Source organism: Rhincodon typus, chromosome 22 (genome assembly GCF_021869965.1).
Source record: "Rhincodon typus isolate 14 chromosome 22, sRhiTyp1.1, whole genome shotgun sequence".
Taxonomy (NCBI): domain Eukaryota; kingdom Metazoa; phylum Chordata; class Chondrichthyes; order Orectolobiformes; family Rhincodontidae; genus Rhincodon; species Rhincodon typus.
Window position 1 is genome coordinate 19,123,886 of NC_063353.1, and position 18,647 is coordinate 19,142,532.

The window sequence follows — 18,647 nt, forward strand, 5'->3', positions numbered from 1 at the left end:
ATAAAACCCAGCGAGACTTTCAGTCCTAGAAACAAAGGACCTGGGAATGTTTTGGCTAAAACCTGGAAGTTTGAAGACTGGAAAAGGCTTCTTTATGTGTTTGGTATCTTTTTCCATTTAGTCCAGCTGCCCCAATCCAATCTCCCTGCACCTGATCCAACTTACTCACGCTTGTCAAAATTGCTCTACCTTCAATATGATCCCATCGCAAAGCATATCTGGCCCTACTCTCCTCCATCAGCCTTTCAAAGGCTCTCCTCCTTTACACGACACGCTGGTCCACGCAGTCATTCCCAACAACTCATCCTGACAATTCCTCTCCCTCCCGCAGTAACACAGAAATTGTAGCCTATGTCCTTTTAGCTCCTCTTTTCTCATCTTCCAAGACTCTGGCCACTCTTTCCAGGTTGAACAGTGACTCATTTGCATTTCTTCCAATTTAGTGGACATCTCTTGCTGCCCTTTTCCTGACCCCACCACACCCCACAAAAAGGAAGTTTCGGGAAGACAAATTGGGTAGCTGGACACCTCTGTTCAGTCTGTCAGTGTGATCTCAAATTTCCAGTGTTCTGCCATTTTAATTCCACACTTCAGCCTTTCAGTTCTCAGCTTCATGCACTTTTCCCATGAAGCTTAAGGAATACCACCTCATCTTTCAACTAGACACTTTACAGACTTTTGGTCTTAACAGTGAATTCAATAATTTCAGATCATGACCTCCACCTCATGTGTTTCCGACAGCTGCTGTTGGCCCTGATATTCCTGTTCCTATTGGCACCTCTCTTGAGAAATCTTCCATTGCTTTACCTGTCCCATTGCCACCTTCTCTTGCCAATTCAAATAAAGCATCAATCTGAATGATTCCCTCTCCACAAATACTGCCACACTGGCTGAATATCACTACCATTTCAAGTATTTAGTTTCTGGTTTCTGGCAGCCACACTACTTTGCACTTGTATTTGTTAATGTCTGCCCACACCCAGTATGTTTACACACCAACCCAGACTGTCCTGTGTGCATACTTATGGAAAATTCAAAATCCAGCAAAAAGTTTCCCAGCTGATCAGACTGAGAAAACTAATGAAGGAAACACAAGGTTGAAATTGCTCCCAGTCGCCAGAAATGACTTTCTAAACATTTCACATAATCATCATGAAGGATAAATTGCAATCCTGTCAGAATTTAAGTGACTGACAAATTACAGTGGGATATATAATAATGAACATACCAATGTGCTCCAAAATCTACAATGGTTTAGACATACTCAGAAAGACCATCTTTGTTTTAATGGCCATAAATGTGATGGTGCCCTATCACAGAGTTGAATCAGGCTTGAATTTGTTGTATATACGGAAAGCAAACCAGCCTGGCAATGTTTCTGGAGCTGAGTAAAAAATTCCTTAAGTTAGTATCTACCAGTTACTGCAAAAGCAAAAGAAAGAATCATCATTAAAAAATGGTTTTGGGAGTCAATCAATCAACAGAAGATGAATCAAAGAATGTCTGTTAAGAAACACTGCTTAAAAAGTCCAATTTCCTTACAAACTGGGTCAACCACAGCTTGGTATTTGGTATGTGCCTTAGTACCCACTTGAAGATAATTAAAATGGTCAATTTTAAAATAATCAACTGATGAGAAAAAGTTGCTTGCTCTGCGGTCAGGTACATTGAAGGCAGGTTCCCTCTGGCACACATGGACGCAATTCTATCAACGTTATTTTTCAGAATATGATTCCTGACCCTGGTTTAAATACTGGGAAACATGGTGCAAAGCGTGGTCCTATCCAAACTGCATTCCAGCTGGGAACGCTTTGTGGTTAGGTTGCAATTTTTGTTCAGCAACAAAATGTAAAAAACTGGGTCAACTTTCCAGACAATCCCAGCGGTAAAGGGACAGCAGTCTTGGTTTATCAAAAACTGGATGAAGGAAACATTTCATTACTTTGTGCTTTCACCTTTAAGAAACTTTTGACTGGCACGGTGACTCAGTGGTTCGCACTGCTGCCTCACAGTGCCAGGGACTCGGGTTCAATTCCATCCTTGGGTGATTGTTTGCGCAGACAGGCTAGGTGGAATTAGCCATGGTAAATACGGGATCATGGGGAGAGGGTGGGGAAACTGGGTGAGGTGCTCTTCAGAGAGTCAGTGCAGGCTTGAAGGGCTGAACGGCCTCTTTCCAGACTATAAGGATTTTATGATTCTACGATATATTGCTGTTTCTTCTGCAGACTGAAGTACCTTTAAACTTGGTGACCAACTGTTTAAAAGGATTTTCCTACTGCTCATTAAATAGCCAACAAAAATGGATGAAAAGTTAAAAATGCAAGTCTGATAATGAGCACCAGTCATCATATGGTTAAATTCCTCCCAAGGGAGGGTGCACACCATATTCTTACATTCAGATAAAAAAAAGTCATTTTCAGCAGGCTGCCTGCATCATTGAATTTACAGGAAAATAACTTAATCATGAGAGACTACAATGCCTGAGGTCAGATGGATTATTAAGCAGAGTGGATATAAACCGTCATTTGGGTTAACGCCCTTTCTTTTGTTAGATAGTCAGTTTTATGAGGAGGATTTACAGATTTAAACTTTAATTGTCACTGAGCAATAAATGTAGAGTTTTTTAAAAAGTTTTTTTCAGCATTGATGTACAATGAACAATAGTGAGTCAATTATCTATTGATGTTGGGGGGAAAAGGAAAATTGCCAACTTGTGTAAATAATGTCAATTGGATATCATTCATTTTACACCATTGCAATAAGTCAAAAATGCCCTAGTCTTTGTGATAACAATGTGTGAAGCTGGAGGAACACAGCAGGCCAGACAGCATCAGAGGAGCAGGAAAACTGATGTTTTGGGTTGGGACTCTTCTTCAGAAGTGGGGAGGGGGAAGGGAACTCAGAAGTAACGAGAGAGAGAGGGGTGGGGCTGGGGAAGGTAGGTGGGATGGTGATAGTGCAGGTAGGGAGTGCTGGGAATTGGTCAGCGAGGTGGGTGTGGAGGATAGGTGGGAGAGAAGATGGACAGGTTGGACTGACCCAATGTGGCCTCATCTACATCTGAGAGACCAAGTGGAGATTCGGAGACTGTTTTGTAGAACACCTGCGCTCTGTACACGACAAACACCACCACCTTCCGGTTGCCAACCATTTTAAGTCACCCTCCCATTCCCTGGGTGACATGTCCATCCTGGGCATCCTCCAGTGTCAGAAGACACCACCCGCAAACTGGAGGAGCAGCACCTCATATTCTGCCTCGGAAGCCTACAGCCCAATGGCCTAAATGTGGATTTTACCAGTTTCAAAATCTTCCCACCCCCAGCCTTATCCCATGACCAACCCTCCCTCTCTTCCCCACCTCCTTGAACTGACACAACCTGTCCATCTTCTCTCCCACCTCTCCTCCCCTCCCATCTCACTGACCAATCCTCACCACTGCCTACCTGCACTCACCTATCACCATCCCACCTACCTTCCCCAGCCCCACCCCTCCTCTCTCTATTTATTTGAGCTCCCCTTCCCTCTCCCCATTTCTGAAGAAGGGTCCCAAACCAAAATGTCAACTTTCCTGCTCCTCTGATGCTGCCTGGCCTGCTGAGTTCCTCCAGCTCCACACCGTGTTAACTCTAACTCCAGCGTCGGCAGTTCTTACTATTTCTACCCTACTCTTTGTGGCAGTTTTTTTCATCTAGTATTTCATGATTTACAATAAAATGTCAAAATTAAATGAAAGCAAAAACAGAAATTGTTGGAAATACTCAGGCAGCATCTCTCTAGACAGCAAAACAGAGTTACGGTTTCAGGTCTGTTCCCCTTAATCAAATCAAGCTTCCAGAGATTTCTGTTTTAATTCCAGATTTCCAGCATCTGTCGTCTTTTGTTCTTGTATTAAAATGTAGCTGACGGCTTAACGTAACCGAGTTGAAGTCGAGTGTCACAGCAATGATGGGAGAAGACATAGAAATACATACAATGTAAACGGAAAGCAACAATTCAGGTTAAAAAAACTTCCATTCTTTGAATTGCCCCTGAGTAAAGAAATGAACAGGAAAACTGAGGATCAAAACTAATCCCAAGGATATTATCAGTGTCTAGTGAAGATGACCTAATAACCAGAACACTACACAGGGTAAAACAAGAGCCATTTGTCACCTTGGGCAAGTGAAAAGAATTAAAAAGAGAATGAATGTGTCTACAAATCAACTGCCCAGGAAAGTGAATTTCCTTTCAATAGACACAGTACTACTCTGATTATATTCACTGTCCTTTCTCAGGCAATATCCCTAGTATTGAGGCAGTGCTTATGTTTAAACTACTGTAAGATTGGACCATATCATTCATGTGCCTGACTCAAGAGTTCCAAAACCTGCCTTCCATTCCAAACTTGGCCACGGGGCAAGCAGCTCCCAGGAGGCAGAAGAACTGCTTCAAGGGTATCTTCACAGCCTCAAAGAAACATAGATGCTAGGACCAGGAGTAGGCCATTCGGGTCCTCAAACCTGCTCCACCATTCAATTTAATCATGGGTAATCCTGTACTTCATTGCCATATCACACTTTCTCCTCAAAATCCTCAACGCTCTTTAAAATATAAAAATCTCTTCCTTCAATATACATGCAGTAACTTGGCCTCCACAGCCTTCTGTGATAGAGAATTCCACAGGTTCACTCTCCTTTGAACAAAGGCACATCTTCATCTCAGTCTTAAATGGCGTAGCCTGTATCCTCAGACTGTGCCCCGTGGTTCTTGACTCCCCAGGGAAAACATTCTCCTGCATCTAGTCTGTTCAGCCCTGTTAAAATGTTATACTTTTCAATCAGATCCCCTCTTATCCTTCTAAACTCTAGCAAATATAGGCCTAAATGAACCAATCTCTTGACATATGAGAGTCCTGCCATCCTTGGTACGAGCTGAGTAAACCTCCGCTGCACTCCCGCTATGACAGAAGTATGCTTTCTTAAGGAGGAAGTCTAGAACTGCACACAATACTCCAGCTGTGGTCTTACAAAGGCCCTGTGTCAATGCATTAAGACACCATCCTGCAGGGCAGCACGGTGGCTCAGTGGTTAGCACTGCTGCCTCACAGTGCCAGGGACGCAGGTTCAATTCCACCCTTGGGCAGCTGTCTGTGTGGTGTTTGCACATTCTCTTTGTGTCTGTGCGGGTTTCATCCGAGTGGTCCAGTTTTCTCCCACAATCCAAAGTTGTGCAGATTAGGTGGACTGGCCATGTTTAATTGCCCCGTAGTATCCAGGGGTTGTGTAGGTTAGGTGGATTAGCCATGTGAAATGCAGGGTTACAGGGATAGGGTAGGGGAGCAGGACTGGGTGTTACGCTCTTCAGAGGGTCGGTGTGGACTTGGTGGGCTGAATGGCCTGATTTGACACTGTAGGGATTCTACGATTCTCTATGATCCTTGCTTCTGAACTCAAATCCTCTTACAATAAAGGCCAATATACCATTTACCTTCCTAGTTGCTTGCTGTATCTGCCTATCTGCTTACATTGTCCTTGAACTCACTCAGATCACTTTGTGTATTTACACTTCCTAACATGTCACCATTTAAACAATATTCTTCCTTTGGGCTTTTCACACCAAAGCGTATAACTTCACATTTAGCCACATTGTTCTGCACCTGCCATGTGTTGAGTCGGTGGCAGATTTGTCTACGTCAAAATTAACCCACTTTAAATCCTCATCACAACTCACAATCCTATCTAATTTTATTTTGTCAAAATCTCTGGACTTAGGTTTGAACCCACAACTCCAAGACATCAACTCAAGTCTCTGGATTACTATCCCTGGTATAATTTTACCACCATCCCACCATTAGTCCCTGGTTAGAGTCAACCACATTGCTGTGGGTCAGGAGTCACATGTTAGCCAGACTGGGTAAGGGTGCCAGACCTCCCTCCCTAAGGACATAAGCGAACCGGATGAGTTTTTAGGACCATTGATAGTTTCACAGTCATCATTAATGAGATGGGACTCACTAACCAAATTTAAATTCCTCCAGCTGGCACTGTGGGATTTAACCCCATGTCTCCACAGCACTAGGCTGAGTCTCTGAATTACTGGTTCAACAATATTACCACTGCCCCATTATCAAGAATGGAGCAATGGCAATTAGTTTCTGCACAATTAGGTTAATGCCTAAAGAAACAGGCCAATGGGCTGGCGATGTCATTGCCCAAGGTTACAATGATTCATTATGATCCCTTCCATCAATTAAGTTTACACTCAGCCATGAGGAAATTCAAGTCAGTCTCAGGTTGGACTACATTTTCCCCCATTTTCTGCACACAGCTACTTTGGGCAAAGGCCAATGACACGTCTCACTCCTTTGGCTGTCGGTGATTTATAAGCTGGAGGAGGAGGAGCGGGCAGAAAAACAGACAGATTTCACAGTTTCAGCATTGACGGTTGTCATGGTTGAACAGTTTATGGACATGCAGGTGCACACATGAAGAATGGGCTTGTGGACAGCAGGTACCACATTCCAGCATGAGTCGTCATTCTCAGGAGAGGCACAGCAGGGAGAGGAAATTGGAAGAAAACTCTAAATACAGCAGTGGTCAAAGCATTAAGAAATATCACTATTTTGTTTTATCAATGCTTATTCTATAGGCTGTAAACTTATCAAAAGCTCACAGCACAGTGAACAAACATTTTCAACTCCATTTTAGTGGCTGTCCTGTGTCCAAAAAACAAAAAGGGTCTGTGAGCCACAAAGAGATCAAACTTCTTGCTCATCACAATACAAAGTGGACGACTGAGTGCTGCTTAATGAATTTGTCCAGAAACAGCCAGTGAATGGAAAAGACAATCAGGCTTATCTGTACAATTATAGACTCTGCCCCAAAGTCTGATAAATATGAATAACTGAAGCCAGCAATTGAGATGCATACTTGCCAACTCCCAACTAAATTGGCATTGCAAAAGCTGAAAGACATCAATAAGACCATACGACATAGGAACAGAAATTAGGCCATTCGGCCCATCAAGTCTGATCTCCCATTCAGTCATGGCTGTTAAGTTTCTCAACACCATTCTCCCACCTCCTCTCCGTAACCTTTGATCCCCTTAACAATCAAGAATCTATCTCCATCTTAAATATACTCAATGACCTGGCCTCCACAGTCTTCTGTGACAGTGAATTCCATAGATTAGCCATTCTCTGGCTGAAGAAGTTTCTCCTTATCTCTGTTCTAAAAGGTGTTCCCTTTATTCTAAGGCTGTGCGCTTGGGTCCTAGTCTCTCCTGCTAATGGAAACATCTTCCCAAAGTTCACTCTATCCAGGCCTTTCAGTATTGTGTAAGTTTCAATTAGATACCACCCAATCCTTCTAAACTCCATCAAGTATATACCCAGAAGCCTCAAAATGTTCCTCATACATTAAGCCTTTCATTCCTGCGATCATTCTCGTGAACCTCCCTTCATATATCAGACACTCATTCATGTTCATTCACAGATACACTTTTTTTCCCCCCCATTTCAGTTAGAATTTGATATTCTGCAAGTCTCATCCTTCACCTACCTTATTATAGTACTGCACTTGAACGGAGTGCCATTCTCCATCACTCACTCCCCCTGGGATGAAGGGTGCCACTGTCGTAGTAGACTCTCCTGTTAAACATCAGTGACTCAGTTAGGACAGAACTTTGTGTGCATATCAAACCAGTGTTACATTATAATTCTAAAACTTTGAAATAATTCCTTGCAATCCTGGAAGTTTCCAATTTTTGTTGCCTTCACTCTTTTATCCTGGATAATATTGTCCAGGGTGATGGAATTTCTGCCTCCTTGCCTGTTCCATCACAGTTTTACGTTATCACTACCTCCCTTCGCCCCTTCAGCCTCAAAACCATCAGACTGTTTGTCCAACATCTGCTGTTGGCTGAGAAACTTCATTTTCAATTAAATATTTGGAAGAGTAAAGTCAATGCCTTCAGTCCCTGCCACAAACTTGAGTCTCTCGTCAAAGTATTCCATCAATGTGTATCCAGCACAAACTGGTAGACCTTTAGAAACAAAAAACGCGTCAGATATGTAGAAATACCTGTTTCTGAGAATCCATGCCACTAGTGGGGTTTCACAAACAAAATATCATTATGCAGTTGATCATCTCTCTCCTGCTCAATAAGGTGAGATCCAATTCCCTTTTAAAAGCTGCTATTGAAACTCCTCCACCACATTTTTAGCCAATTGTTACAATTATGAATCTTTTAAGATAACGTTATGGGACAATCTTCAAGTTTAGGGTAATTGTAGGGAGTCACATAACCTGCTCTACAATCTGTCTGACAGTAACTCTCAGCAGTTTGACTGTTAGATATCGAAGGAAACTTCAGATTGTTTTACTGAGGTGAAATGCAAGAGTTTCACATTTGGAAACATCAGCAGAACTGATCCCTGAATTGACTTTCAGTGTGGGGGCTAACGTGTAAATTCCTTCTCTCTGTCTCTCTTCTTCAGATTCCTTTTTAATCGAGTTGACTGTTATCGTCAATCTGAGCCTGAGTTTCCACACACCTGTGTGCAGCAGAACTGACACTAACTTGACTTTAAGTGGATAACTAACCGCCTGCATCTTCTGCAGTCTGCCTCCCAAATGTTTGTAAACAATATCAAACACAAGCGGTTGTCTGGCTGAGATATTCACAGTTTTGTGTGGAAGTCTGTAACCTGATCTCAAAAATGGCTTCACTGGGCTCTTTCCACATGCCAAAATGAAGCACATTTGACTTGGTATCTCGGTAGAAATGCTAACTAATTATATTTGTTCCTTCACTTTCCTATTCAAACTAAATAGAAAGTTTACAGCACAACTGTTTATAACTGAATACTTGAATGGCTTCCTAGGGTTTTAGGAGATTCTGGGTCTACTCATGCAATTGTCAGAGACGGCTGCTATTGTACAATCTGTCTGATAGCAAGCCTCAGTGGTTTGAATGTTAGACATTGAAGGAAACATCAGATTGTTTTACTAGAGTGCTCCTTCCTTTTTCTCTCCCACTGTTTGGTCGTTGCTGACTCTCTACAGTTTCAGCAGTTTCACCCCTGAAATGCTATGGCAGACTTGAACGTTCACTCTTTCTCTTCCCTCTATCTGCATCAGCCTTTCTCCCAAACTTCCTCTCACCCTTCACCTGAAAAGCGAACTAAGGTAAATTATGAAAGCAGATTAATTGAATCTTCATGGATTCTGTTTTCCTTTATTCACGAATTTAAAGGTGAAATTAGGCTTCATATTTGACTCGAGAATGTTTGATGCCAGCATGCGGACCGAAGAATGAAAAAGTTTTCCAGTCTCAGTTTCCCTTGATGAGCATCAAACATTTTCCGCACTCTGTCTCTGCCAACAAATATAGTGAAAAGATTCAGCATTTCCAATAGGAGAATTGTTTGAGAAAGTGAAAAGAAGATATGATCCAGTCTCTCAACTGAATATCTGATATATAGCGCAATTACAGGGATATGATAATGTCCCTAGCTCTGGACCAGTATACCTGGAAATCAAGACCTGCCTGCTCCTGAGATTTGTCAAACACATTTCAACAGTTTGATTAAGAATATCTATAGCATATCTAATCTGGTATTTAGTACACACAGGAGTCTAATAAGGCACAGATCATACAACTCACGTGTAATCTTGTATCTGGAATATTATCACCTTCTGGTACATATTCACGGTTTAATCAAGGTTTACAATATTATTATGGTATCATGTAAAATAACTCAAGTCCTGGGATATCGGCTGGCTGAATCTGAGTAGTGGGATATAAATGGGCTTATCAAGACATCTCCAAGATCTTATAGAATCCCTACAGAGTGGAAGTAGGCCATTTAGCCCATCAAGTGCACTGACCCTCCAAACAGCATCCCACCCAGACTCACCATCCACCCCCATGGACCCCATAATCCTAATCACCCTAACTCTGTGTTTCCCACAGCTAATTCACCTAACTTGTACATCCCTGAACACTATGGGCAGTTTAGCATGGCCAAACGACATAACCTCTACATCTTTCGACTGTGGGAGGAAACCGGAGCACCCAGAAGAAACCCATGCTGGGGAGAACATGCAAAATCCCACAGACAGTTGCCCGAGGGTGGAATTGAACCTGGGTCCCTGGCGCTGCGAGGCATCAGTGCTAACCACTGAGCCACAGTGTTGCCTGATTGCACGTTTATTGCATGAGTAACAGCTGTACAAAGAGAAACAACCACTGAGTCAATATGTTGTGGACTCTGAACCTTTACACAAAGGAACCAGGCTCTATTTATTTTGTGCATTTTTTTGAAGAGCAAAACGGAGCAAGCATTCATAAAGACAAACATTTGCAAGGCATTGAAAGGCTGGATGCAGGGTGGGTCTCACAATAATCGATCTCTCTAAAAATTTATATTATGTTGAGCACTTTGGAAGTGCCCATCAGATCTTTAAACAAATTGAAAAACAACCAATATACTGCCATCCCTTTTAATTATCATTTGTTAATTTGTTAATGGAAGCGTAGCTAGAACCAGGTTATAATAACTGGTATAAGCTCCAGGGAAATCAGTTAAATTCATTAAGTTTGAACAAAAAAGGGATGTAGTTTCCTTCATGAAAATGAATAAAGCATATACAGACACATACAGAAGCTGTACTATATTAATTGGGAAAGAAAATTTCTCAGCTCCTATCAATGTTCACTTGTCAAATACTATTACAACTAAAATGAACAGTGCTAACTTAAAATCATCTGAGCAGCAACTCAAACAAACCCTGCAATGCTGTAGTGCCCCTGATTTTGGCTTTGCAAAGTCATATACAGTAGATCAGGCTTTCAGTTACGCATGGCAACACAGTCAATCACAATTACACTTAAATGTCAAATCTTGAAAGAAGCTGAATGAGTTATCTGAAGTATGTAGCAAAGAAAATCTCACTGCCTGGCCTTCGTTTTCTCTAACAGCATCTGGTTCACGTCCATCAACAAGCTGGACACTTATAAATGAACTAAAAAAGAACACCTATAATGATCAGTCCTGTGCTCTGTTTGTGCAGATCATAAAACAGCACATGAGGTGCCACTGCAACATTTTCTTTGATGTTTGAGGTGATAGAAATGCGTAGTAGTGCTGGAATGTTTGGAGAATTCTGTCAGTGTAGACTGTGCTGCATTAGAATATCTAACATAATAAAATATAATTAGGACTCAGCACTGGGGAACCAGGGAATCACAAACACAACTGCAGAAAACTTGTTTGAAAAATGCCACTGCAATTCCAATATAAACTGGTCTGCAAAAATAATTATATTGGAATTTGTTTCCTTTGTAATTTTCTTCACATCTTTGACAGATAGCACAAAAATATTAGATTTGATATTCGAATTTTATTCAGAGGATTTGAATATCATTTTACTTCCACTTGAGCTTATCAGCATAATGTTACTAGGATTATCCTATTTAAAATGTATTTTGTTAAAAGTTAGAGAAGATAGATTGGTAGGGAGAAGGAGTTTACAGCCAAGTATCCCTCCAAAATAGTGATGAGGCTGATGATTATGCTGTGATGGTTACCACCAACGCATGGAATAAATTGTTTGGAATAAACGCCAAAAATACATAGGACCTAGCCACACCTAGTGAGAAGCACCACACAGTACTGTACTCATTTCCACAGACTGAGCTCATCTAAAGTTACTCATGTTAATAAAAGCAGCAGCCTGAGGCTGGCAGCAATATTTTAAGGAATTAGTAAGTCATGTAAAGCAGCATAATCTCAAAGTGTACAGGCTTTGAAAGTGTCCTTTCTTCCATAGAAGGATTAAGCGAAAGCACTATTTTAGATTTATCCCATGGAACCTCAAGAGGCCAATGAAGAGCAAAATAAGCACCGAATGTCATTTGGTTAAGACATGAAAATCCACTTTTTGCAGAAGTTCAGTAGATATTAAATCACACCTTGATGCGATATGTATATTTGTTCATTATTGAAAGAAGGTGAAGCGAAATGAAAATAAGTCAAATTGCATCAATAAAATGGTGAAAAGCTGTGGATTACATTACTAACTTAGATAACTGTTAGAAAATATTTTGTTTCTAAAGTACTCACCTGACAAAGAATGCAAGTTATGCAATGTTTTAACACCTCTACACAATCCCAACTCAAAATTTGACAGTTGTTGTCGAAATAGAACTTCAGCATTTGCTCATTTCACCAAATACAGGATAATGCCACCAAAGGTTTATTTCCCACTTCTACTCCATTTTATTAGAGGGGTGAACAATTATCTATTATCCCCTTTATCTAAAACATTCCCAAAAAATGCTGGCCTTGAATTCTCATTCCTTTCATAAGGTCATTAAAATGGTCTGTCATCATGCTTTTGAATTCCCTCCCAATCTGTCTGGGTTCCCACAAGTCACTGAATTATTTCGCTCTCCAAGCGGTTAATGTATGAAATTATTATTATTTTTCCTCAATTTGGTGCTCAAGTGTCTTTCCTTCTGCTATTATTTTCTGCTTCCATGTTTCATAGTCACCCAAACACAAATCCTCTACTTGGAAAAGTGGGATTTTTTTGAGCTGCAGACATTCTACAACCCCAGGAATATTGCTCTGTGAACAGAGAAAGTACATTTCACATTTTGTCCCTCTGAAAATGACACGGCTGCAAATGCGCAAAACTTAGGCCCTGCTTTGGGTGTCACGCAACTCTGAAACATAGACTTCGACATGTCTCAACAGCTAGTTAAACACTGAACCTGCTTGAAACATCCAAGAAACAGGCAGGTTTGCCAGGTTGGGCATTCACAGATGTTTAAGAAGTTCAAATTAAGGAAATTATGAAGCATTGTATTTCTAGAAAGATGACTAAAGCAGCATTAAATTTGGATATTCTCACTCAGCAGCTGCAAAAGACATGTAAGTAGTGGAATTAAGTGAAAACAGACAGTAAAGATTACTTAGATTGTAAAATTTGGTACAAATTAAAGCATAAATAGACCTATGGTTACACACCACATATCTGTTATTGGACTCTCAAAATGATCAACATGTGGCCCTTCACTTCTTAAGTCTGCATGCAATTCTTAACTATGTAAGCTTTTGCCAATGAGTAGCAACACTTAAGGCACTTTTTGTACATGTTGCAAAGATCATTATCGATTAACATTTCTTCAAAGATTACTTTCCTTCCCAGATAAATGTGTAACTTTTTGAGGATTGATCCCAGTGTGGAGCTGGAGGAACACAGAAGGCCGGGCAGCATCAGGGGAACACATACACAACATCCAGATCCTCCAAAAACAGTTTTCTCTGTGGATCCTCAAGCTGCTCCTCTGATGCTGCCTGGCCTGCTGTGTTCCTCCAGCTCCACACGGTGTTATCTCTGACTCCAGCATCTGCATTTCTTACAATCTCTCCCTGAATCAGATTTACCTTTTTCATTCAGATCATATTTTGTCAAAGTTTGTGTGAAAATGTCAAGTATTGTTTTTCTGGGGATGGGTGGGTAAAAGATCTAAACCACAAGGTTTGGGAAAGCAATATAAAGCTGCTCTGCTCAGGCATCATTTCCATAGTAGCTTATCCTCTACCAAGTGTGCTGAATCTAGGACTAACTTTATGCTTTTACATTAACTAAAGAACATCAAGTTTGAGTTATAATCTGATCCTCTGTGGTTAATTATGCATTAACTGGACAGTGAAACTGATGTCCACTATGGCCAATGGGAATTTCTAACAATTTATTTTATATTCTAGATGAAATCAATAAAAATTGTCGCCTTACCTGCTGAGAATGGGTTAGTACTTGGATGAGAGACTGCCTGAGAATATCTGGCGCAGTAGGCTTTAGCTCTTTTGTGGTTCAGTGGTAGTGTCCCTACCCCTGGACAGCGAGAGCCAGGTTCAGGTCCCACCTGCTCCAGAGCTGTGTAATAACTTCACTGAACAGGCAGATTAGAAAAATAGGTTAAATTTTTTTTAAAAATTACCTGCTGAGAACGTCAGTTGGATTTGTTCTTCAATGATCTCCAGTGCAATGAAATCATGCTTTTCATTAAAACGGCCATTATAAAGAAGTAAGGCATTTCTCTCTTTTGTTGCAAACCTGCAGTAGAGAGGGAAATGAGAAGAAATATAGTCAATTAACAAGGCACACAGGAGTTGCTTCAAGGAGGCCTATCCTGTTGTACACTTATAACAGCAGTGTGTCTCACCTTATCATGGTATATTGAATACTAGGATCTGGGACTTAGAAAGGACCTGTAAATTCATGTATTCATTTAGGTATTTTGAACACATTTCTAATCCATCAATGCATGAGGAATTTGGAGTAGAATAGTTACACTATGATTCCATCAATTTGCACAAGCCCTAACTCAATTTCCAAGGTGGGTCTTTCACTCAACCTGCACATTTACAGAGAGTATACCTGCTTGTTCCAAGCCCCGCGAAAACTATGCCCCTTGCAGCCTTAATTGACCCCAGTGGAAATCATGCTAGGGGATGCAAGTCCCACTGGGGACGTTAATAGTTTCCAATCCTTTTAGGGGAGAGATAATCCATCAGCCATCTCCCCAGAGGAAAGGCAATTCTTCCACGAATGAAAGGTTCCTGAAGGCAATCTGCTTCAGAATAGTCAGGCCAACTTGCCACCATTTGAGTGGCATATGATCATAAGATGTAGGAGCAGAAAAATAGGCATTTCAAACCGTTGAGTCTGCTCCATCAATGAGATTGTGGCTGTTGTGATAATCCTAAACTGGTTCCTCTCTGCCATTCTAACTGGGGTTTTGGGACAGACACCCTGACAATACACCTTTACAATTACAAACAGCACAGATTTATCTGTGACTACCAGCACTTACCCTGGCAAATTCACTGGCTCAGGAGAATTGATCGTGAAACTGGTCACTTTGATACATGGGAGGGGAGCCCCAAGCAGAAATGCTGCCAATGTGGAACCAATTGTAGACTGACTGCCAGATTTCAATGTCCACCTCGGTAAACTCAATGGGACAACTCTACCTCACATCTCCTTCTTAAAAGAGTTGGTCTTGCATTTAGAAAAAGGATGTCTACCTATTTAAGGGCCCATATGCCAGTCTCATCCCTTTCCCTACCCTTCAAATGACAGTTCTCATACTTGAAAATTCCACAAAAAAAGCCCAGCCCAGTCCATTACTGATAACAGTTTCAGCAAGAAAAACAATTAGATAGAAGAACACCTTTTATTTCTATACATAAATAAACAAGAGATGAATAACAAATTAATCAAATACTTGCATTTTTAGTAAATATTGTGTTATAAAGCAGAGGTTGAACCTCTGTGATAACTAAAACCAAAACTCCCAGAGAAGCTCGCCTCACCTCATAATTTGTTAAAGGAAATGTGAAAAGTGGTATAACGTGTTTCTCACCCCTCCCTCTGTTATAAAGAGGAGGTTAAAGAAAATGTGCTCCTGACAGTCGCTCTATAATCAACAAGTAACAATTTATTTACCTGACACTAACAGTGAAAAAATTAACAAAAGTACTAACAAACAAAACAATTCACCCCTTAACTACCAACTATTCCTGAATAAACAGATAGAAGTCCCACTTATATAAACCAAATTAATTTTAAAAACTTAAAACTTAGTGTCTTGAAATTATAGCCAGGATGTGTCTTCTGGAATGTTCGGTGCCTTCTCTGCTTTTCCTCAGTCAGGAAGGCCTTTCTCCATCAAATTCTTGTGTCAGGAATATTAGCTAAGAGTGCCGCTGTACCTTCAGTCAGATGATGGTTTTCTGAGAGCTCAGAGAATTCTGAGAGAGCAAGCAATGTTCTCTTTAGGGCCTCTGATTGTCAACTCTAACAGATGGCAGTTGCTCTCACACCAATTTTCAAATACGCTCTTCTTTTATACTCTTGATGACCTATCAATTTCTTACAACAGGATTGGTCCTAGGTTGTCAAAACCATCATTTAAATGTAATTGGTTTTTTAGTCTCTAAGTGCCTGGTTTAAATTAACTGGCTGATATTCAAACTGGTTGCTTTAATAACAAAACAAGACTACTGCCTGGGTTGTTAACCATACATGATGCAAATGTTTCAATTTCAGGAACTCTCTGTGCCTGCTGCTGCTCGCAGCCTTTTTTTAAAATCTCCAAGCCAAGAAAAAACACATCATCTATTAAAAGTGCCTTGGATTCTTCACCCCCATGCCCCCCTCCCCCCATCATTTTACAGACAAATTCTAATGTCCTGCCTTCCAATCCACAAGTACTCTGCCCAACTTCACAACAATTGTAAATAAAGGAAAATTAATAATGCAAGTAACAGAAAGCAAAGGCTTTTGGTTCATAATAAGAAAGAAGCTTGCATCCTAAACAAGTTTTGGTAATTGGCAGGTGATATTGCCAGCATTATGTGCAAGGCCTGAGCATGACTTTTAAAATCAGTAAAATGAGGAATGGTTTAACCTTAACTAGTGATGTGATAAATTATGTTCTTAAATCTCTTTAGGCAGAGAGGAATCCAGGAGACATGAGTACCACTATTTCAAAAATAGGATTATCTATGGGCAATGCCATGGTCAATCCACTAACTATATCAATATTCTAACATTTAATGGTTAGGGGAAAGGAACAGTGTTATGTCTGTAAAATTCAAAAACTAATAGTGAAGGAATTCAGAGCTATTGACTTCTTATTCACTATTTTATTCAATGGGATGTGGGCATTGCTGGTTGAGCCAGCATTTATTGTCCATTCCCGACTGCCATTAAGAGATGGTGAGTTGCTCTCTTGAGCCACTACAGTTCATGTGCTGTTGGTGTCCTCTCAGTCTGTAAGGGAAACAGGTCCAGGATTATGAACCATTGACACTGAAGGTACAATGAACTTTTCCAAGTCCAGCCAGAGTTGGCTTGGAGGGGAACTTGCAAGTGGTGGTGTTCCCACGTATCTGCTACCCTCATCCTTCTAGATAGTAGTGCTTACGGGTTTTGGAGGTAGTGTTGGAACAGCCCTGGTGAATTGCTGCAGTATATCCTGTGGATTCTGCCACAGTGTGTTGATGGTAGAGAGAGAATGAATGATGAATGTATTAGATTGGGTGCTAATCAAGTTGGCTGTTATGCCTTGGATATTGTTGAGCATCTTAAATATTATTGGAGCTGCACTCATCCAGGCAAGTGGGGAGTATTCCATCATACTCATAACTTGTACCTTTTCAATGGTGGACGGGTGCTAGGGAGACTGGTGGTCAGTTGCTCACCACATAATTCTGAGCCTGTAATTTTCTCTTGTAGCCACAATATTTATATGACTGGTCCAGTTCAGTTGCTAGTGAATGGTAGCCCCCAAGATGGTGATAATGACTGACTCAGACATCGTTTGCTCGCTCCTCACTTTCTGGTTTTGCTGTTTGTGAGAATACATCAATGTGGTTGGTTCCTTAGCCTGCTTGATGGTATAATTTCCAATGGATGCCTAGAGAACCTCACGACAGCATCGGGAAAGGTGAAAAGCATGTTAAAGAAGTTGTTTGGTCTTTGTAGGCAGCTTTCTTCCAAGTCAATGATGAGCATCTTAGCTTTGCCATTGAAAGCGAAAATCTGCCTACTGTGCTCTTGAAGTAGTACACCATAATTACTCAAAGCTATGTGTAGCTGGTTTGACATGAGATAACCATGTGGATACTTATTTTCTTGACATAATATTCTTGTTTTATCATGATTGCATTGGAAATGTAAACATTGTCAGCAATATCCTTTGCTGAAAGTGACTTCTTGGCCAACATCAGAATTGGTACTGGCATGAAACCTGCTACTCAGCTGATCCACTAAAAAGTAAAGTCCATTCCCCTCCACTTCTGTCCCACTTCTAAATGGTCAGCTTCTTTAAGAAAGGCAACAATAACTCTGCATTGACTACTACTTGGCAATTACTTGTTTTACTGAAAGCATATCTGGTCTGCCAGCCCTGTAGTATTTTAGACTGTGAACCAATTTCTTTCCATCGATGTTAGAAAGACACTTGGAAATTATGCATTCTTCAAAATATTTGTACTGATCTGGGGTGATCATTTTCATGCTTCTATCCAGCCATTATTGGACATGTATTGTTTTCAATTTTTTTTTGTTGTTTTAAAATTACCCAGACTTTGGGCAAAAGCTGTTGGTTAAGTATCAATAGAAGTCAGTATCAGTGGGTTTGCTTTAAAAATGGTTTAGGTTTTCAAAATTGTTAATTTAATGCTGGAATTTTAATGAGTACACGATGAGTTGTTATGTGTTTGCTTTTCTAGGCAGTGAATCATTTTAGACTGCATCCGGCCACATTTATCTTGTAATTCCTCTCTCTTTTTTTCTCTCTTTCCCCCCCCACCACCCCCGAATCACTGGCATACCTCCACCACTGGCTCTGACATACCCACAACCATCCACATCTAAAGTACTCTGTCACTTGCCTGGCACCCTAACCTCACTCTTGCCTGAAGTACTTACCCTCACAAGTGCTGTCACCAAGTTTCTCGCAGGGCTGTTGCGCATTTCACTCTCAGAACATGGCACACTGACTGCTGTAAAAGGGAATGTGGTTGACTGACCCCAACTATCGTGCACAGGACAGGCTGTGTTCATTTCAACTATCGTGCA

The 18,647-nt window shown here is 40.9% G+C and overlaps 1 protein-coding gene across 3 annotated transcripts in view; it reads right to left on the minus strand.

Moving 5' to 3' along the window:
- celsr1a (cadherin EGF LAG seven-pass G-type receptor 1a) overlaps window positions 1–18,647 on the minus strand; it is a 306,739-nt gene that overhangs the window by 110,267 nt on the left and 177,825 nt on the right. For all 3 annotated transcript variants that reach the window (XM_048610171.1, XM_048610170.1, XM_048610168.1), the window contains exons 5-6: window positions 13,996–14,111; window positions 7,542–7,630 (exon numbers count right to left, since the gene is read on the minus strand). In XM_048610171.1, the coding sequence (XP_048466128.1) occupies window positions 7,542–7,630; window positions 13,996–14,111 (205 nt within the window). The remainder of the gene's footprint in view (window positions 1–7,541; window positions 7,631–13,995; window positions 14,112–18,647) is intronic.